This window comes from Frieseomelitta varia, unplaced genomic scaffold (genome assembly GCF_011392965.1).
Source record: "Frieseomelitta varia isolate USP_RPSP 00005682 unplaced genomic scaffold, Fvar_1.2 scaffold_533, whole genome shotgun sequence".
Taxonomy (NCBI): domain Eukaryota; kingdom Metazoa; phylum Arthropoda; class Insecta; order Hymenoptera; family Apidae; genus Frieseomelitta; species Frieseomelitta varia.
The window spans coordinates 385766-407746 of NW_025110294.1; the positions used below are offsets into that span (position 1 = coordinate 385766).

Here is a 21981-nt window from a genome sequence, read left to right on the forward strand (position 1 = left end):
TCGACAACCGGCCAAGATTTGCCCGAATGGCGAAGCAGGAGGGGAGGAGCGCACACAATTGCGGGACTGGACGAACGCGGACCAACAACTCGCCCGGCGAGATCGAATCTCGAGAAATTCTACGGGAATCCATTGCCATATTCGTTGCTCTCTCCCCTTTCCAACGGGACGTCGAGTGTCCCTCTTGGCGCGTAATTGCGCCTCGCGGAACGGAGTAGTCGCGTCAGGCCACAAATTCGACGCGGCTATCCGTAATTCTTACAACCGTGACGTGTTACACGTTTCTTCGCGAAGCGGAAGCAGGTTTTCCATTCTATGCGCGAAAAATCTCCGCGGTTGCGGGGAGCAGCGGTAACTGCTTACGCAACGAAGATTTATCGTGTCGAATCGTACTTGACTCCAATTACGAGCGAGCAAGACGAGCTTAGTACGAGCGTTTCAATTGAAGGTGGCCAGATTCTTCGGCTCCGCGGTGTCACGGGTCAACCAACTCGCCGCTGCGCTTGTCGCTACTCTGCTTTACGTAGCGTTAATAGACTATAGGCTATAGATTCTGAAAGCATTATCACGTAGACTTTTATGAGCACGCAGAGATCCCGTTTCTTTAACCATGTCCACAAAGATGTCTACTCGTTGTAGTATTTAATGGACGAAATAGTTTAAACTCTCAAGTTTCTTCAATCTACGAAGTTCTACTGATTGAGTGAGCCTGATTCGTTATCACACCGTGGACTTTTATGAAAGATGCAAGGACTTTACTTGGGTTACTTTACTATCTCGCAACGTTTCTCACCACTCGCGCTGGCAACTGATTGCGGACCATAACGAGTGACCAAATCGTATACAATAACATATAATTCGTCGCTTTCTCTTTGAACTCATCGGTACGCTATCAGCAGCTGGATATAAAACTATTGAGAAGTAATAAATTGATTGTTTTGCTTTGTCTGGGTTATACTTAAAACTGAGAAAATATTGCAACTTTGAGGACGAAAAATTCTCGACGTGCGTGGCACGTCATTCCAGCGCTTAAGAGCGGAAATAAATATTTTTACTTCGCTCCTGTTTCTTTAAATCACGTCCACGAAATTGTCTGCTCGTTGGATGATAACTCACGGAGTTTCTTCAGTCGTGTTCTACGAATTTGCGTAGAGGTCCGCAGTCCAGAGCCATTAGGAAGTCGCGACACGCGACTGGAAGGAGTCGATAAATAATTCTTGCCGGTATCTGTAGACGAGACTAAACAGCCCGTAGACAGTCACCGATCGCCTGAATTATCCACGAGCCGATAGCACGAGACCGTGTCGACGATTCCTCCTGGCTAAGAAACTGACGGCGTCCGCCAGCTGAGACCCGGTCGCGTGACTCTTTTTCTAACCAGTGTGTTTTCTACGATGGATAAGTGACGTGTTCACACACACACACACACACACACACACACACACACGGCGATGTTCCGTCATCGAAAGGGGTGAAAAGCGGTTTCAGGTGGGTTGGTCGTGACGAGTACACTCACCGGTACGATATCCTGCGTTGCTCAGGTAAGCGGCGAACGAGTGCGGCTCGTGATCCCGTTGCCACTGGGGGCTGCTGCAGTTGTCGTTGTTCGTAAAGACCTCGTGATTGTGAACGTAACGGCCGGTCAGCAAGGAGCTCCTGCTCGGACAACACATAGGAGTGGTCACGTATGCGTGTCTCAGCTCGGCTCCCTCGTCCCTTATTCGCCTTAGGGTCCGTGGCATGAAGTTCAGCGAACCTGAGGGATTGGACCAACCGCAACACACGATCAGAAGGAGCGTTCGACAGAGAGCTCTTCGGGCGAGGATCGAAGGATAGATAGGGGGGAATCTTTCTTTCATCGGAGTGAAGCCGGGCTACGGTTTTCGGAGAAACACCGGCTCCGTAGCGATTAAATTTGATTCTTTTTCTACTTTTCTTTTTTTTTTTTAGTACCGTTGTTTCTTTCTTCTTTGGGTTGGATTTAAATCTGTTAAATTTGCTGAGGGGGGGAGGTTAAATTCGAGGGTTGAAAAGAAGATTCGATCTGTTGGGTCTACTACCTTCAGTTATGAAAGTAGACACGGTTATTAGCTGAAAGTTTCACGCAGTACGTTTGCCATTAACGGGTTCAGAAAATGGAGATAAAAACGATATCGTTCGGTGATTCCGTCACTCGGGGAACGAACAAGAATTATGGTAGCGATAACAGGTAGAAACGCGTAGAAACAATGAGTCACGGTTTTTCCAGGCTTGGTCGATACACCTCAGCCAAGTACGCTTAAACAACGTGTTAAACAAACTCCTCGTGTAGGTCTGGCAGCCTCGAGAGAAGAAAAAGTAGCGACAGAGACGTAAAAGGGAAGTGAAACTAACCGAGTTCAACATCTTGATCGTCCGTCAGAATCAGCACTATGTTGGGCTTCCTCTCTCTGGGCTGCTGGTACGGTAGATAGGGCGAGTTTGACTGCGAATTGTAATTGTTGTTGCCGCCGTTGTAATTAGACTTGTGAAGGGAACCACCACGACGCTGGCTGCCGCCGTAAACGTCATCGACAGGGGCGTCTGCGTCCGTTCGCCTGGCATTGACACCCAACAACAACAGCAGCGCCAAAAACTGCAGTAACTTCCTCATGGTGGTTGATCGTCGGTTGCACGCTCTTCCTCTCAATCGAGTGTCATATCATGGCGGTCGGTTGCTGTAACAAGCGGGGCGTGTCTTACGTTAATGAACAGTTTTGCTTGTGACGTTGATTGGACGGAAAGTCGATAAGTCTTTTGTAGAGTCTAGTGTGATTGCGCTCCAAAGGCATCGGGCCCCTGTGCGTAAACCTCTTTCTTGTTCTTTGCTTGTCAATTAATTTCTTTCCTTCTTTCGAGCAACTTTCGACTGACGATCGGCTCAGCCGGTGGTTTAGAATTCCCATCGAAACCACCGATGTCCAATCGAGCATTATCGTTCGTTGGGAATTAATCGTCGATCCGCTGTACTGAACAGTGGGCTACGAGTGTTATTAAACGACACCGGCGAGGTACGGCTCGCCGACAGCCTCCAGCGATTTCCATCGATTCTGGATCGGGTTTCGAGTTCCATCTCGTCTCTCTGGCAATTCAAAATTTAAATTAAAAAAAAAAAAAAATGGAACCTCGGCAGATGATCGTTTCACACGGCAAGCACCGTCGGATATTTCATATAATTTTCATTTTGTATTTTGAATATTTCTACAGAAATTCGGAATGTAGTAATCACGCGCCGGAAGCATATGTACGTGTTTTGGGTGACGAGGCAGCGAAGGTAGTCTAATACCACGCGTAGAAAGATCGCACGATCTGGTAGTTAGATCGCTGAAAGCTGAGATTCTTGTGAGACCGATTGTGTAACAGCTTAATGCAGGATACACGGCTGCTAATTACTATCAATAACTCGACGAGCAGCAGGATCATGCGAAACAATTAACCAACGACGCCCGCCGTTAATCCGTTAATCCGTGGTTTCAGTTATAATGGAGCGTAGGATAAAGGTGCTTAATATGAGACTCGTAACATTTCCTAAAGAGATTCTGATCAACGACAACTTTCGACGATCTTACTGAAGCAATCTGTTACCGACTTGAACTCTTTTTAATATTCTTCGTAATTTTCTACAAGTGCCATCAAAGTGGTAATCATTGCGTACTGTGAATTTGATGTCGTTGCATTTAGAAGGCGGCTCGAGCAACTCGTTTAGACTCTCTCTAATATTTTTCATAATTTTCTACAAACGCTGGCAATCATTACGTACTATTATTAACTTCTTTTTATATTCAAGTACAAAGTAATGGAATCTGATGCATTTGAAAGGCAATATCGTGAAAATACGATGCGAGTCATGTCCCATTTCAAAAGTTCACGTTGAAACATGCGAAATCTGCTTCTTTTCACACCTCTATCGAACGGTCGAAGCAGACGCGAAACGCGACGTGATCCCCGTAACTAAAGAGTGAAAGACGAATGGCGGAGGAGAGGCGGTGAAGGTCTTGCCTCGGCAAGACGAAAGATGAAAGAGACGTAAAAAAAGGAACGGTCGCGACCTGACCGGAGTTACGGGGCCGCGCGTACATCGCGCGACCATAATCGGACAGTTGGGGTTTTATGGCAACCCTCGGTCGCATTCCGCGAACAATCGACCGCCTCTTCTCGTAAATAGTCGTTAGCACCTGAATTATCCCGCGCGACTCGGCTGGCAGACGGCTTAAATCAACGCCGCTTCTTCTCGAGCTCGCGATACTTCTCAAGATGGCGGGGACAGTTATCGCGGCTGGTGGTATATCCAACATGATGGATGTTGCCGCGCGAACGTGCGCCAAGCTGGTTATTGAATTATCTAGGGGAAACATCGAACACCTGTGCTTGATCATTCTCTAACAGACAGATCGATCGTTCCTTCCCTCGATACTTCGCGCAGCAGTGGTAGAGTTATTCGAGTCGTTCGAGCTTCAACGTCTTGAAAAGTTCAATCTCGAACTTCGTGACGATCAAATCCGTGACGTGTGTTACCTTGTAAAATTATTCGTATAATAACGAACAAAATAGGCGACAATGTAATTTTCAGAGATAAAAAAAAAAAAGTGTAACGTGGAATATAGAATTATATTCCTGTAAAAAACTATGACTGTTATAACTTATTAAGATTAGCGTAATCGAAATCGTATAGAACTAGGTCACAATCGAAATGAAATTGCAAATCTGACTGAAATGACCGGTCACGTCGATTATTTTCATGTATCGTAGGCAGGGGAGATATTTTATGATCGCTTGATTTCTTTTTCTCTCTTCTTTTAACACTAGAAAACTATCAAAGCGGTGAAACTGACCAATTTATAATTTTCTAGAGTAATTTCGCGGATTTACAATGTTACATTTTTTAGACGTTCGAGTGGTTTTTGTGAAATATATGATTTCATTTCATATTCCATGCAGTCTAATTTTTTTTTTTTTTTTTGACTCAATTTTTATACTTTGGTCCTCGGTAGCTCTAGTATTAAAGAGATCAGCGATCGAACAGCGTGAAAGAACGGAAGGTGGAGGTTTTACGCCAGGAAGTGGAATATGGATGCAGATAACTGAGCGGCGAGTGAATTTACGATGCGGTTCGAACGGGTTCCCACGGATCTCGTTGGAAACGGCGAAAGAGAGACAGACAGACAGAGAGAGAGAGAGACTTTTTCGCGACGATCGGTGGTATTCGCCTCGCGATCTTTTTCCACTCTCTCTATTCTCGACCTATTTCCGAGAAAGTGCCGCCTTTTATTAAATTTCCCGATACGTGCCCACTCTGGTCTCCATGTTACCACTACGCGGCTCGAATAAGGAACGGTCCCCCTCCTTATTGTTGTTCCACCTCGCCGAAAAACTTTCGCCATTGTCCCGGACAGCGCGATAATAATTCCGCCTTTGATTCACCGCGATATGATATTAAACGTAGTATATCAAGCTAATATCCTCCGTATATTTATACGAGCCGCGCGGTTGAGGAAATGACTCGAATAAGTACTTCGCGTAAAGTTCACGGCAAGTATGCGCGCGATGCCTATATAGATCAGAGAAAGCGAGACTTCATCTTTACCGCGGCCATCTGGCGAGCGATACATCACGGCCAGCAACAGTTTTTCGCGCGCGAGAAAAAGGATAATGCAAGGGACATCGGCCATCCGTTTCTACGTAACCATCTTCGCGTCTTTTATCCGCATTTACGGAAAGAATCCTCTTCGGAGACAATATCAATGAATCGCCAAATTAGCGAAGAGAGTTCTCAAGTTGGGAAGTGGCTGGAAGGTTGCTGGGGTGCGAATCCAATGCGAATCAACGAGTCTCGCGTTAATTACTGCTAATTGATAATCGCTTCTCCCGAGTGAAGCGGCGCAGGCAAATCCGAAACAGGATACGTGGAGAGTGGGTGTTTGAAATATGTAACATGCCCCTCTGACTCTCTTGACGATACTCCTCGTGGGAACTGTCACAAGGATCCTGTCGCGACGGATTACGTAATTTATCATCTTGGTAATTGGCTGTGTGTGGACGTCGATTAATTTGCGGAAGTTCGAGGGGCGAGAAAAGTTCCTGGATGAAGTCGCAGAGGAGGAATGTGTTGAAAGAGGCGTTCTTTCGATTAGTTTACTAGAATTCGACCCAGATCATAGTTCAGAATTTTTCATAGAATGAGTAGATACAGAGGGAAGAATTTTATTGACTAATTCACATCGACAAGGTTTGGAAATCTCAGGCGAGGAAAGTAAATGCGCTGTGCGTGTGAGAGGCTGTACATATATGGCCTAATTAGTTGCTTTGAAGCATCGGTCTAAAGAAACGTCGCTAAATTCGTTTGTCTAAAATTTGAGACGACACTGATTACGATGAGGCATCTATTCTTTTTTTGGATTGTCGGTAAATAATCCGCAGCGTTCTCCAACGCATGGCAAAACACATTCGCAACAGTTCACCAAATTCTATATAGCCTCGGCTGTCTGGCAGGGTTCATGCTCGACCAGAGCTCGACAGAGCTCGGCTAAGAATAGTAAAACAATAATCCCTCCGTTTGTTTCGCAACTACGGCAATTGAGTAACTGCATCGCCTCGCGCCGAGACGTAACCGGCGACATGCAGTCGCACAGGCAGGAAATGAGTCCAGAATTTTTCGAGAAATTCTGCTGCTCGAATCTCTCGATATCGTGGCCACGTCGCGGTAAACTCACGAACTCTCGAGAGTTATTTTGTCGTCGAGAAATTCGTTCGCTCGCGTCATGTGACAAATAGTTTAAATGTCCATGGAATTAGAGAGACGAAGAAAAATCACAGAATCTGGATGAAAGACGCAAGAATCCTTGAAATTTCTTTTCGCAACAAAACGAATTGACGAGTGAACGACGAATTGATCTCGACACGAAAGCGACACACGCGTTTCCTCTTCTTCGAGCGATTCTTACTGGAACGGAGCAGCGTTGGTTACACACAACGCTGGCTCGTTCACATTCGATTCGCGTCGTGCCACGCTTTGTACGTACGCGTAGTCTTCCTCGTTTCCACGCGTTGCGTATAGAATCACGTTCGATGGGCCGAGAGTCGCTAACATCGGGAGCGTAATTTACGTGCGCGCAATCACGCTGAAAGCTGGCGTGGGTGGCCTCTGGCAGAGGCCATCGACAGATGTACGCTATATACGGTCGGAGTAGGTCGCAGGTAAAACGGATGTTACGTATTATTCCGAATGTAAACCTGCGACGCGACACGTTCCAAGACGACGCGGAGTGTAGGTCGATTCTCTTGTCTGTAGGTCGCCACACTCTTCCGAGAGGATCATCCCGCTGAATATTCATTCTCGAGAACGGCGTGGTACGTTCGCGGAGCGAGTCGCGTGGGAAGCGCCACGAAATTTACGGGCACCTAAACGATGGTGCCCCGTTGATCACGATAACGATCGCGCAACGACTCGGAGAGGTACACACTCACGGTACAACACCACGGGTCGGCCAAGACGCGAGTGAAAATCACGTATCTGGCCGGAGCACGATCTCTCAACCGCGGGGGATCCGCGAACGTTGAATGAATGAATGAAACCATTCGGTGACGGTGGTGGTTGCGGAATCAGAAATTGCTGCATCTTGCTCCGCAAATCGTGACGTAAGAATTATTCCCTGTTTCGTGTGTTCAGAAGAAACGTAACTGGGAATATTTGCGATTGAAGTGCAACGATTGCTCGAGTTTCGCAAGAGCATTTGTGGAAATCCAGATTCGTCCTAACGTCTTTAAAAAACGATGCTGAGAGTTGTTCGTTTTCTCGACTCGATTACACACGTCACATAACTGTTGTCTGTACATTTTTGTCTAGCGTAACAAGTACGGAACTTTCAATCAACAAGATCAAATTGAAAAATGCACGGGGAAACATATCGTTTCAACACTCGTTCCGATCATCCCGACAAGTCTTGAGCTTGATCTTGATCTTCCTCGCAATCCTATAAAACTTTGATTCTTCTATTCACAAGAAAATCATCCATAATATCAATATCCGTAATATCCATAATATCAATCATTTAATAGAACATGGAAAGAACGGATCGGAATATAATTCAGTAGAACAGATTAATTCAATGTTGATGCAACGGAATCGCATGGGATCCTTTAACACACAGGAGAAATCTCTCCACGGTTCGTAAAGTTACACAGCCACGAACGGCTGTACAGTTTCAATCATTGAAACGTAAATGAGAATTCACACACGTGTTTCATACGTGCGATAATCGCGACTGTTCACCGACTTGTTATTTGCTGAACGAGCCGCGGCCAATTGCAAACCGCAGATGGTCTAATCCGCGTCTCGACGTTACCAGAACTCAAACGATCCTTCCTTCCACCAGGCCTATCATCAGACCCTGTCGATTGAGATTATCCAGCGAACGGCGGGAATATCTTGTATCGGCTCGGATCTGCTAACAGCGGGGAATCGTAATAACACCGATCGAAACGATTCCTAACGCGATACACCGAGAGGAGAGAGCGATTCATTCCACAGTCGTTGCTTTCTCGTTTGCAAAGCTTCCTTTGAATTATACAACATTCGTTAGTACAACCTGGATATGTCTATATGTGTCGTCTTCTTTTTCCCTGTTAAGTCACTCGCCATTAGCGCGACTTGTTTAAGTATAATTTCTTTATGTTCTTTATAATGTAGACGTTTTATTAACAAACGATCGAAAATATAGGCTTGCAATTAAAAAGGAGAAAATGTTTTATCAGAAAAATCTGTCCACGATTATTAACAAACTCCTTTGTCGCAACCATCGCCATCAAAAAATTTTTCTCAGAGAAAATATCCTCCACTCAAAATGGAAATTTTTCTGCCGGAATATATATATATATATATATTTTTTTTTTTTTTCAAGTTTCGCGTGATTTTTATTTCAATCTCACGCTGAAGGCTTTTTTATGACGTTAAAATCCTTTTTTCTGGTTGAAACGAGAGCGAAATTGAGTTAAAAAAGAAAGGAAGAAAAAGAATTGGAGGACGAATAATGGAGGAATCGGCGCGATATCCAAGCGGATGCAGGAAACGGCCATCACACGCGAGTGCGTGTCGCAGCGCGCGCGTGAATGTGCGATGTGGGACAGGAAGTTTCCCTTCTGTTCGAATATTCCGTCGGACGCGACGCTGAATATTGTTAGAATTCTCGTGGATGCAGTCTTCACGTGACGCATTCCTGTTGCGGGAAATTTATGGCACGTTGTATCGCAAGAACAAGCAAGGCGACTTTCTCTTAAAAGTGTGATTACGGTTATGCAAAATACAGTTATATCTCTGTACCAGAATGCAAATGTCGATCAGGAAGATGATAATAATTCGAAGTTAGCAAACGCAGGATGATAGTAATTTTCGTCCAACCAAGTACCAAGATGTTTCTGCACGATGTGTGAGAAGACCATGAAAATAGTCTGCTCTAATTTCCGAACTGTTGATCTCTGTTACGAAACCGCTTGAAATTCGTCTTTCCGTGGTGGCTCGCAATACTCAAAGGCTCGTCGGACATATGGCCGCCAGACCCGCGGAAGCACGTCTGCGAAGTGTTTGACACATATTCGAGTGCCTCGAAAGTACGAGCTTCGCGAGTACCGTAGGTCGTTAACTCGTTGGATAAAAAACGAGTCTTCGTTGGTCTCGACGAACGAAGAACGTACGTTGTATGTTCTATTTTACGCGGGAGATGAATCTCGTAACCGTGTCCTAGACGTCTCCGTCTTGAAAATAAAAATGCTTTACGACCCGGAGACTCGTTCTGAACGCAGCGAAAACGCTTCGCTATTTCAATTGTGCCCAAGTCGATATACATGTATATATATTCTACGCTCTATTCAAACGTACCACGTTCCACCTTCGTTCGCAGTTTCCTCCTGTCGATTTTAAGTTTCGTCTTTACAACTCCCCCATATCTCGAGAAACCGTGGAATACAGCGAACAAGTCGGTTACGCGTTACTACGTGCGAGTTTGATACATTCGCGGGGTGGTACTCGGGGAGAACCAGTATTTCTGCATCGTACCGGGCGTGCAATAGGATCGGGCAAGAATATTCAAACGAGCCTGCCTGCCTGCCTGGCACGAATGGCACAATTCGATGTGCAGAGATCGGACAGATTCCGAGCAAGACATTCGACGCGAAGCAGCAGACACCCGCGGCGAATAATCGTCGATTTCCTTTGCTCGAACGATGAAAATCCGCGATTTTTTTACGACGATCATCGATCGCGTAGCAATTCCGCGTGATCGATCGACCAGTTTTCGACGGGTCATTGTCTTCAGGGGAATTGATCTTCAGACGTTGGCGCTGCGTGTTCAACGACTTGGATGGAAGTTCGAGGGGAGAAGAGATCCAAACCGGCACGATCGATGAACATGGACGCGCACGATCGTGTTGCGTAAAGCCGAAACGCGCGGCTGCACGCCGCTCTGCCACATTATCTGATTGCGCTGAATTCAATCCGCGTTCGTTCCTACTGTTCTCTGCCCAGGAAGTGACGTCAGAGATCGCGTATCGCCGCGGTGCTTCATCACAATTTACGCGCTACTTTGACCTATCTCCACTTTCGTTTTTTTCAGTACAGTACAGTGGGTATTAACCTTTTGCGCTGGAATGACCTGCCACGTCGAGAATTTTTTGTTCCAAAAGTGTCATATTTTCTCAGTTTGTTTTTCAAAGTAAAACAAAATAGTCAAAACAAATAATAAATTTATTACTTCTCGATCATTTCTATCATACCGACGAGTTCAAAAAGAAAGCGACAAATTATTTTATACGGTTCGGTCACTCGTTATGGTCCGCAATCAGGTTGCCAGCATAAGTGATTAAACATATAACTCTCGGGGATTAAATCTTGGAACGATTCTTTAGTGTTTATTTAATTTTATTTTCATATAATTACGCGATCAACGTTAAAAAAAATTTACTGGAATTACCGAAATTGTTGATGTAGTCAATTCAATTTTTCACAGAAACTTTCTACATTCATACATGGCGAATTAAAATGAAATATTTAAACGTAACTTCGTGAAAGAAGATCCACTTGGTCTCATTTTAAAGAGTGAAGCCTCTTCTTTGACGATCGTGAGTTAGTTCTTCTCAAAGATGATTTTACATCGTGTAGTGGATAAAAAACTAAGGATACTTTTTTTTTGAAAAAATTCAAACGTTAAAAAATTTTCTTCACGAGTGGACCTACTATACGTCTCGAAGATTGAAATCTTCTCTTTACGACGAGCTTTTGAAATTCGCTGTACGATTTTTTGCATCGTTTCATTGAACTTGAAATGTCAGAGTTTCTTGAATTTTCGTGCAATAAAACAGTGAAAAAAAATAACAACAGATTTTAAGAGGCTCTAATCTTCAAATCTCTAGTCACGAAAAAAAAATTTGTCAACGTTTTCACGTATCTTTCGAACACGGATGTTTTGCAAAACTCAAGGGACGAAACAGAGTTAATTAAGAAGCCTCAGAAGCTGTCAGAAGACACACGTTCGTTCTTCGTCGATTCAATGAGAAGGAACGTTAAAGCAATTAACATAACAGCTACGCTCGTTTTGATCGTGGTTCGCGGAGCCACGTTCAGATTCGCGATGCGCGTTTCCACATGTGCGCTCACGGTGATTGTTTATCGCGCTGTCGCGCGATTTAATTCGCCGCGTGGCAAATGAGGCAACAATTACTCATCATTTGCCTCGGTACTCTCGGATCTTCGGCCGTTTGCATTTATTAATATAATGACGGCGCTGAGCGGCACCGAGTGGAGTCGGCACGATCAGAGGAAACAGGGATTTAATCGTGGATGATTGTAATTTTATTAGTTCCGAGAATTCGTTCGGTTCGGTCTGGCTCTTATGTCACCCGGCTGAAAGGAGAATCACGCGATATTAACGCGACCCACGCCGCGATATTTCTCCCCCTTCTCCCCACAACTTTTCATTCAAACGCCGCTCTCGCGTTTATAAATAACCGCGGAATTGCAAACACGATGCAATCTCCGTTTATAGAAACATTTATTCACATTGCACGCTCGGTTCGCTCGTGCACGTCAACGCGAGCGCATATTCTCATTTCTGTTTTTTTCGCAATTGAGTGAATCATTTCACGCGACGAGTGTCGTTAGTAAAGAGTTTCGCGAATCTGGTATTATTTGCAAGTTTGTCCAGCAATCTTACTTGTCATATTTCAGAGAGAAATTCTAGGAAAATAGAGAAAAGTCGCCGACTCCCGTGACTCGCAAATCACCAAAAATATCATTACGCGATGTATCGTCTGGCAATAAAACATGGATATGTACGATACCTTGAATTTCGAGAGAAAAACCATGACACTCAATTGTCGAAAAATTAAATGAAGGGTGAACAGTGACAGGAGGGTTCATTTCTGTTTTTTTTTTCACAATTGAGTGAATCATTTCACGCGAATCTGGTATTATTTGCAAGTTTGTCCAGCAATCTTACTTGTCATATTTCAGAGAGAAATTCTAGGAAAATAGAGAAAAGTCGCCGACTCCCGTGACTCGCAAATCACCAAAAATATCATTGCGCGATGTATCGTCTGGCAATAAAACATGGATATGTACGATACCTTGAACTTGGAGAGAAAAACCATGACACTCGGTTGTCGAAAAATTAAATGGAGGGTGAACAGCGAACAGGAGGGTTCCGGGAAGCGTGAAAATGAGAAAGAACGAAGGTAGACCGGCTCGACGCCACCTCGTCGGCCAGTTATTGTTCTCGGGACGAAGAGGCCAGGAGATTTCGAGGGGTGGATCTCCGCGAGGGGAGGTCGCGACGGGATCGAGATCGTATCACGCGGTTGCGTACGTCTCTCCGCGGAAGGAACGAAGGACGGATCTCAAGATTGAATGAAAGCTGCGAGGGGTTCGAGATGAAAAAAAAAAAAGAAACCGGCGAGTTTCACCCGACTAAACACATTCGTGGTGTGTGAGATGAATCAGAAATTTTTCGAGAAGAGAACGCGGAGAGAGGGAGGGAAACGAGGATACGTCAACTTAATTGCCAACCGTAATCTCCAGGAGTGCTGCTCCTGCTATTCCTCGTTCTCTCTGTTCGCCATCTCGCGCGTGTATCTCGCTACTGGCCGAAAGGAAACCCGAGTAACGAGTACCCGATATTCCTTTCCCTCGCGAGTTCGATCTTCGAACTTCCCTTTACGTAACACGATTGATGATAACATTGCACGCGTGAACTTACTTTGCGCTTTTGAACCGTTTCTGATTGCTATTTATTTTAAGGTAAATCAGGTAAAATTCAATGTTTTCTTATTTATTTGTTTGTTTATTTATTATTGTCGTCATAAGTGTCATTTTTTAATATTTTTTTAAAGTGTGATCATTTCCAACGAAAAATGTCTTTCGCCGTTAATTCTTCTGTTTAAACAGAATATACAATTGTTACGTTTCCCTTGCGAATGAGGCATTAAAATGTGTAGCTTTCCATCAAATCTAGGGAGAGATTCTCCAAATCTAACGTGTTTGAAATCCTCCGCTAAGGAAAAACTAGTATCTTAAAAAACGTAGATGGGTTATTAATTTCACCCCAGTTTACATAATATGTACAAATTTATAAAACTCGCCTCTACAACCCCACAAGAAAACGCCACTATTTAATAACAATCGAAGGTCACATATAGAGTTTCACGGTATTTTTAAATTTCTCAACGCGACATACGAGTTCGAAGGATATAATACACGTGAAATACAAGTATGAATAATGGTCGCGTTGATATAAATGGTCTGTCGAAGTGTTACACTTTTGCGAAACATGCACTCGCGTCAAATATCTTCTAATTTCCGAGTCATCTTTTATTTCAATGTTAAAATATTTAACATACGACACGAAAAATTTCAGCAAACGTTCGAACGTTCTCGCGAGCGATTGCATGTTCGTATGATTGCATATTACGAGCGAACACGTGTACAATTACCTACTTGGTGTCGGAGCAACATTCGAGATTATAATCACCGGGAGAAAAAAGAGAGAGACAGAGAGAGAGAACTGAAAAAGTCGCGGTTCGATGCAGTGGATAACGCACAATTAGCGACACGCAATTAACGAGGAGAAAAGGGTGGCAGTCGGCGAACGCGCGCGGCTGTTTACTCGCATGCGTGCGCGTTCCAGCGTCGAAGGGTGAAGCTCACCGAGGGTGAAAGAGTGAAAGACAAAGTTGACAGACGGGGGGCCGGAGCCAAGGCAGACGAGCCGAAGGGTGAAAGGAGAGAACGAACCTCGAGAAGACGAGGAGAGCGGAGAGGCGACCGGGGAGAATGCTAGACTGCTTGGCGGCTGCTTTATCAACCCACGCATTCGAGTCCCTGCGTTTTAACTTCTAACGCGCGAATATATCGCGGACGTTTCCTCAGTTTCCTCCTCCGGCATCTTCTCCCATTTGCCCGGCTTCAAATACACTTTGAAAGCTCCGCGAAACATTTTCGCTCGTTACTCGGTTGAAAGTATGAAAATGGTGTCTAAAGACCTGAAATTTTCTCCAAGACTCGAAGGAAACGAAATGAGTGGGAAAAGAGAGAGCGAAGAAATGAAACGAAGAAAAAAAAGCACACGGCACACGGAGTCACGTTTAATCGTTTAAGTGATTGCGTGCACTTGTTAGCAAAGAATCGTTTCGTCCAGTGGACACGTCGAACACGAACCGAGAAAATTCATTTATCAACGCGCGGGAACCATGCAATTACACTTGCGTTATCGACCGATTCCGTTTCGAAAGATCGTAATTCGGTGGAAGTAAATTGCAACGAGCCGAGGGCAGCGCGCGTGGCTTAACAACGCCGTAAATTTCTGCGGACTTTTTGTTGCTCGGCCTGCGCTTGGGCCACGTCGACGCTCGGTATCGCGGCCAAGCTGGCTTTTTAACTTTCGCTCCGTTTAATATGCCTGGTGTATACGGGCGGCGTGATAACGGAGCGGAGCACGTGGCCGCGTCGCGAGATAATATTTCTTCTCGCTGACAACCGTTACTCCTCCTTGCGTCGCCTTGCCTTCATTCCGCTAATTAACATGCCACGTAAACGGCCGTTTTTATCAACATTTTTCCAGCCAGTCAATCCGCCTCCGTTTAATTGCTCTACACCTGTACGCATGTCGCAAAGGTCCGTTTTTCGTTCGCGTTCACCGAGCACCGAGTGGCTGAACACCACGGTTGAGCTTCGAAAAAAGAAAAAAAAAAAAAAAAGGAGAAAAAGGGTTGCACCCCTCGGTGCAGCAGAAACGGCGTGGAATAATTTAATAATTCGATCATTAATTGGGAATCGCCGCTCTTTTTTTTTCGAGGTTACCGCCTCGTTTGCTCCGTGAACTCGTCGAACTCGTGTTGTGTTAAATTCCACTTTTGAGCGCAGTTTAACACTTTCGCGAACGAAAGAGAGAGATGGGTTCAATTGCGATGGTCAAAGGCGCTTGATCCTGACTGTAATACGAACTCTTTCCGAGTAAAGAAAGCCGAGAAGTAATATTTCTTGTGCTCCGTGATTCGAATGGGCTGTAAAAAATTTTTCTTTCTACCTAATCAATGATAAATGGTCTTTGACATCCAATAGACACGTTTCCAATATTCTGATGATGTTGAATTACTCTGTCCACTATTGTGGGCCAATATGCGTATAAATTCCACTTAAATTCGTCGGGATTTACCTGTATTATTATTATTAATAGTTATTACTGATAGCAGATTAACTTGTTTATTCTATCAAAACAATGTTTCCTCGGGGATAATGCAGTAAAAATAATAAACTAGACTACTTTGATCTAGAACAGATATGATATATTTAATGGAGGCGTGAGACTAAATATAACTCGCACAATTATACTTTCCGTATTAGCGGAAAAAAAAAAATACAATCCAATTGGATTGTAAAAATTACAAACCAATCATTTACATTCTGCTTATACATTTCCAATAAATCTGAAAGCAGAATAAAAGAAAAACAAATAATAAATAAGATACAGTGGAATACGTAACAAGTAGAATAAGGTAAGAGGAAAGAAAAGTAGAGAAAAGGACAAAAATTTTCACTTTAACGTTGAATTGTACACGTGTGAGAGAAACAATGAGATAAAGAAGAACGATGATTCCTCTGTTCCTCGTTACTAGGCAAGTATTTGCTATTTTTATTGACAGTGCAATCAGACGTCGCGTATGTGTATCAAGGAGAAAGAAGCAGAGGACCCAACCACCAACGTTCATCGACGCAAGCCGCATAACTCATTTATTTTGGTCGCGCGTGTCCCGTTTCTTTCCCTATCTTTCGAACGACAGGAGCAAATAAGTTCTGGCAAATGAGGCAGGTTGCGCAAGGCCTCGGTGCCTCGTTGGCTGATCCGTTCGACCGGGTCGAAAAGAAAATCTCGTGTCGGCGCATCACCGAATGGATGCAATCGGCAGGTTGCACAACCAGTCGCGCAGCACCCGTTTGCTCGCCTGTTGCAACCGTCTCATCCTTGAACCAAGCCGCAAGGCGGATTAATAGCTCGATCGTGTTCTCTGAGAGAGCCAAGAGACGGGCCAGTCTCGATGGCGTAGCCATTGGCGTCGATCGAAGGAAAAAAAAAAAATAAAATAAAATAAAAGGAGAAAAAGGGAAACAAGAAGGCTACCAGTTGACCAGGAAAATGCCACGCCTCGGGTTAATGCGATACATCTCGGCGACCTCCGTCGTCTTCGGCGATGCACTTTAGTTAATGCAGCGGTCTGCGGTCGCTATTTCTCACGGGCGCCACGTAAAACCGGCGAATATGGGATCCCCCGTCTCCGGATGGCGACGTTTAGCGCCTGTTCGTGACGCGCCGGAGAAATAGGCGAATGTAAGTTTCGTGAACTCGACCTGCATTGCCTCGTCAAAACTTCACTATGTGTTTACGTACATACGTGTATCGTACGTGTGTTATGTATAGAGTTTCACGCATTTATGGGAAATTGCAACATCTATAAAATATCCAAAGTATCCACGATATACTCGTCGTAATATTTAATAGGTGAAATGAGATTCTATTCTTTCAGTCTTTTTCCGGTAAAAATATGAATTTCGTATCGCATCGTCGTGAAGGTATTATTTAAGTAGAGAATCAGCCAGATATTTAGGTATATTAACATAATGGATAATTGACACTTTTCTAAATTTGTGTGTACCAAGTATATATACTTGCATCGTATGCTCCGTGTACATAAATTTTCTGATCGTGAGACTCAGCTTCCGTTTTTAACACGCTCGACACAACGCGCATAATATATTCATGAGAAATTTCTACAAATATTCACTTCCGCGAACTGCCGTGTAACGTCACGTCGAAGCAAAAATAAAAAAAATACTCTCCATACCGGTCGACCTTTTTCGTCTTGGCAGTTACGTTGCCTTGCGTGGTGTCACCAGCCTCGAAGAACACGACGCCGAGATACGGGATCATTCGAATGCAAGATTAAAATACGGCGTTATACGAAGGAAATTGAGACACTTGGAAATTCCTCGCGCCGCGTGGCGATGGAAATCTCGTCTATATATCGTATCGCGAAGTAAATTGCCTTTGACTCCATGAATCGACAAGTTGTCGCCGTCGTTCAGGTATCCGGCGTTAAATAATTCACGTCGAGAAAAAAAAAAAAAAAAAGAAGAAAAAAACACGCGGGGTCGATAAGTGGAAGAAAACGTAGCCGATCTCGTAATAGTTTTCAATGATTTATTCCTAAACGAGGGAGTCGTCAAATCGCAGTAAAAATGTGTATAATAACTGGTTGCACGGTCGATCATAATATTTAGCCGGTTTTCCAGCTATCTGGCCGGCCAATTAAATTCATTAACCTGAAATTACGAGCTCGAGATACTGCGGGTAAATTGTTTTTGCGCTCGCCCCGGGAAATTTTTTTTCCCAGCCGACTGTCCACCAACTAATCACGACCCGTGTTCCGACACGTTAGCTTCTTATCCACGTTGGAGGTTTTCTTTACATTGGCGTATCGTAAAGTCATCGGCGATCCCGTTTGTCGTATTTTTTATCTTTGCTCAAACACGGCGACGATAAACCAGACGGTACGTCCTCCTTGAATTTCGCATTGTGTAATTACGCGTTAAGCTGGATGTTTATGCAAATTCGTATAAATGACGGAACGAGCGTCCAGTGTAATACTAATAACGAGTTTTTACTACGCTTTATTTACTACGCGCGTCTGTCTATTTTTACATATTCGCCGTCCACGTGAACTTAATCGTGGAATTTCGTGGGAGGAAAAGGGCTCGCAGAAAATTTATGTTTCCAAAAATCTGTGGGAAAACATCAAGCGTATATTTTTATAACATTGATAGGCGAAACGAATTTCCATTTGATCATGCTCGTAAAAATAGAGAAAACACGTAAATATCCGCGGTCTAATGGTAAATATACGTGTAAATGGCCAGAGGAATGCGTGAGGAATAACAAACTTCTTTAAGAGCCATTACGTGTAATTACCAATTCAAATTTAACTATTATTGGAAAATTGAGCCGAGACTTCCGACGTAATTTACGTTGATTCACGTTTGTTTTTGTAGTCAATTTTTGCTCGAGGATCTGCTCAGTTACCACGAAAAAAAATATATATATATAAAATAAAATAAACTAAAATAAAATAAAATAAAATAAAGCGAAATTCTGTTCAGTCGGAATCGTCGGATCAAGATACGTCGCCGAGGCTTTCAAATGTATCGTATATTACGCAAACGTCTAAAAATATAATCGATGCATAATCAGGACGTAGGTTCGTTTGATCGGGAAGAGCTGGCCAGAAGCTCTCTGTAACCACGTTTCGAGCAACCGATATTAACGCGCACCGTTCCGCATGAATAATTGGCCGTTTTAATAAAGCAAACGTTCATCAATATTAATGAACCGGGTCCTTTCTTCTCCTCTTTTCTCCCACGAATCCGATGCTTGAATTTGAAGAATGTTGCGAGTCCTACGTCTCGATGGGCATCTCGAGCATCCTTCTTCCATTGATCCAACCAAACGAAACATTTCCAAACGGCCGCCTACGATCTCCCTTTTCTCTTCTCGAATTTTTTCGTCGATTCCGTTTCTCTGTTGTTGGCAGAATCGTTCGTCGATTTACGTAGCGGCGCAGAGTGTTTCGCGGATTAAGCGACGCGAGAAGGAAACGAATGGAGAAAGAATGGAGAAAGTGGGAGAGGAGAGAACGGCGAAAGGCGTGGAAGAAACCACGCGTCTAACAGGTGCTCGTGCTCCCAGGCTGAGTTTGACATCACCCCGAAATGCTCAGACGCTGGAAACGATAGGATGCGAATAAGTACACGTCAAGAGCCCGTATTTCTAAGAGAAATTTCAATAAGCGGGCTGTCTATATATATATATATATATACACGTATATACAGGTACCGCAGAAAGTGAGATTTCAAACTTGGAACAAGGCTCGGTGAAATGCCGGAGTTTTGGTGTTAAGCTCGGTCGGGGAAAAAAAATCGTCCGTGTTCTTTCCACGCGAGAGAAAGAAAACAGAGGAGGCATGGACTAGACCGTGCTATTATTTTCTCACGTATCGTCGAGTATAGACGATACGCGAGTTAATGCGTGCCTCTAAATCTTTCCTCGCCGTGAAATTACTTTGTGGCGAGCTCGTCGTTATCCCTTCGGAGGCCCTCGGAGGCTCGACACACGCGGAGAAACAGCCCGAGGATCGGCAAAGACTCGCTCGGCGTTAATCGACGGTCGTGCTTGTTAAACGGTGGACGTTGGAAAGTCAAACGACGGCGTAACAGCGCGTAATTATTCGTCCGAGACCGCTGCCTCGACTTCTGCCCTGAGAGTTATCGATGAAATCGCGTGTCCGCGTGATTAATTGAAAATTGGTCTTACATAAAACGAACGGCTCTAGAGCTGCAGCTAGAGTGCCTCGTGGTTCTTGTTGCTTCTCACGTAACAAGAGCTCGGCTATACTCTTTGGTATTTATTACGCTCGAAGAAAAATCCTGGAACTTCTTGCCAAGTGGTCGGGGATCTAAGCTCGAAGAAGAGGATACAGTGTGAAATCTTAGGGTTTAGAGCATCCGGCTTCTGGGATCTTTCAGAAACGATCCTGACTGCTGCAGCCTCGGGCTGGTGAAACAGGATCATTCGTAACTTGCAACGTTTTACGGAAATGTTTTTAGCAAAGTTGAAGGACTCACATAGACTCGATATATATTTAGTTAAATATTGAATATTAATAGTACAGGCGGTTCTCGACTTTCATACATATTTCGTACCGTATTTGAAAGTTAGATTTTTATCGCAAAAACGCGCGTAGTTCCATGTAATGACTCTCGTTTCCTCGACGACCATTAATCATTAGTCTCTCCCCTCCTCTCCGACGTTATATCTCATGTACGAAGGGCAACAGAAAAAGACATAGCGTGTTACAGAGTTCTTTTTCAACAAAAGAAAAAGAAGAACACAATTCTCTTGAGAAATTTGTAAAGAAAACACTAGATACTAATCGATAAAGTGTGATATCCATTTACACGTTACATCTCAATAAAAAGTAAACATTTTAAAAATATATATGTATTTTTTTTTTATTGCTTTCGTACATTTCAACTTTCTTGCACATTTCGGGAATCAATTAGGTACGAGAGTCGAGGACCGTCTGTACTGTAATACTTTAATATTTTAAGTGAAATCCAACTACTGACGCGAGTATTTATTAGAATTACTCTGCGTGACGAATGTCAGTCGCAAGAGACATATGATTTGGATCTTTGAAAACGTGTTATTAATCTTGCGAGAAAAGGGAAAAGAGAACGCAAATATGATAAGGCAGGTATAACACCGGAAAGGATACATGCTTTAACAAATTAATACGTGTATGTGCTACTTTCCACTTGTACAGTATATACGTATGTAACTTTAGTAGCTGATAAAATTTATTACAGTATTACGGTACATTCAGGGCGCTCAAAATTTACTGAAAAGTCTGAGACTTGTCCTAATCGAACGTCCACTCATGCCGGTCGTCCAAGAATCACTTCCCAAACGAGAATGCGACTCAGTCAAATTGGAGGAGAGGATCCTTTAAGAAAGGAGAGGCACTCGTTCGTATTGCCTTGCCTCGACAAACACGCGTTACCTGATGGTGTCAAATATTTGCCGGTACTCGATTGTTTCCTATATACTTTGCGCCGATGTCGCGCAAAGCAAATTCCAGCGCGTCGACCAGCGCGAAAGGGAAGAGGATCGTGACCCGAGAGCTTGCACAGAGCTCGACGATGGTATCCCAGTTTTGCTCACTTGGAGGAAAAGAGTCGGAGAAGAGCGGGGAGGAAGGCCACCGGGGGCAATTTGTCGGGGACGCCGTCATCCCGGCCTGAAGCTAGCTTTTCGTGTTTTCTCGCTCCTTTGGTTTCGTCTCCGGGATGATCTCGTTCATTCTCCTCGACCCGGTGAGTTACGCGGCCGCGAGCCGCTGTAACCGTGACCCGGATATCCCGTTAGTCGCGCTATGTTTGCGCTTGAACTTCTTCCCTCGATGGTATTCGCCACAATACTCTACCATTTTCGCAAAATGGAATGCACCATTAAATTCGTCGTTAAAAAACATTAATTTCATCAGTTTGCACGAAAACTGCATCTTGAATAATTTCCGAGATATCTGACAAAATATGTTCCGCGCTTTGAGGATAATTATCATCCCTTCGACATTGATGATTAAAAAAAAAAAAAAAATACGGGTCAAATATTCCTTTGAAAACTACATTTCATGAAAATGAGTCCAAGTATTTTTCCTTTGTAAAATAATTTTTACGAGAAAGACTTGGTGACGGGGACACAAAAGAACGCTTGTTGCTTGCGCGTAGTGTGTTGTCACGACGATGACGCATTCTTCTCTATTTCATGATTTCCTCCACTCGCTTCAGACCACCTTTACCCAGAAGCTTCCAGG

General features: G+C 44.0%; 1 protein-coding gene across 3 annotated transcripts in view; it reads right to left on the reverse strand.

The window, feature by feature from the left end:
- LOC122533506 (extracellular sulfatase SULF-1 homolog) overlaps positions 1-21981 on the reverse strand; it is a 98314-nt gene that overhangs the window by 35502 nt on the left and 40831 nt on the right. For all 3 annotated transcript variants that reach the window (XM_043663311.1, XM_043663310.1, XM_043663309.1), the window contains exons 2-3: positions 2374-2696; positions 1517-1756 (exon numbers count right to left, since the gene is read on the reverse strand). In XM_043663311.1, coding sequence (XP_043519246.1) covers positions 1517-1756; positions 2374-2632 — 499 coding nt within the window. In that variant the 5' untranslated portion in view covers positions 2633-2696. The remainder of the gene's footprint in view (positions 1-1516; positions 1757-2373; positions 2697-21981) is intronic.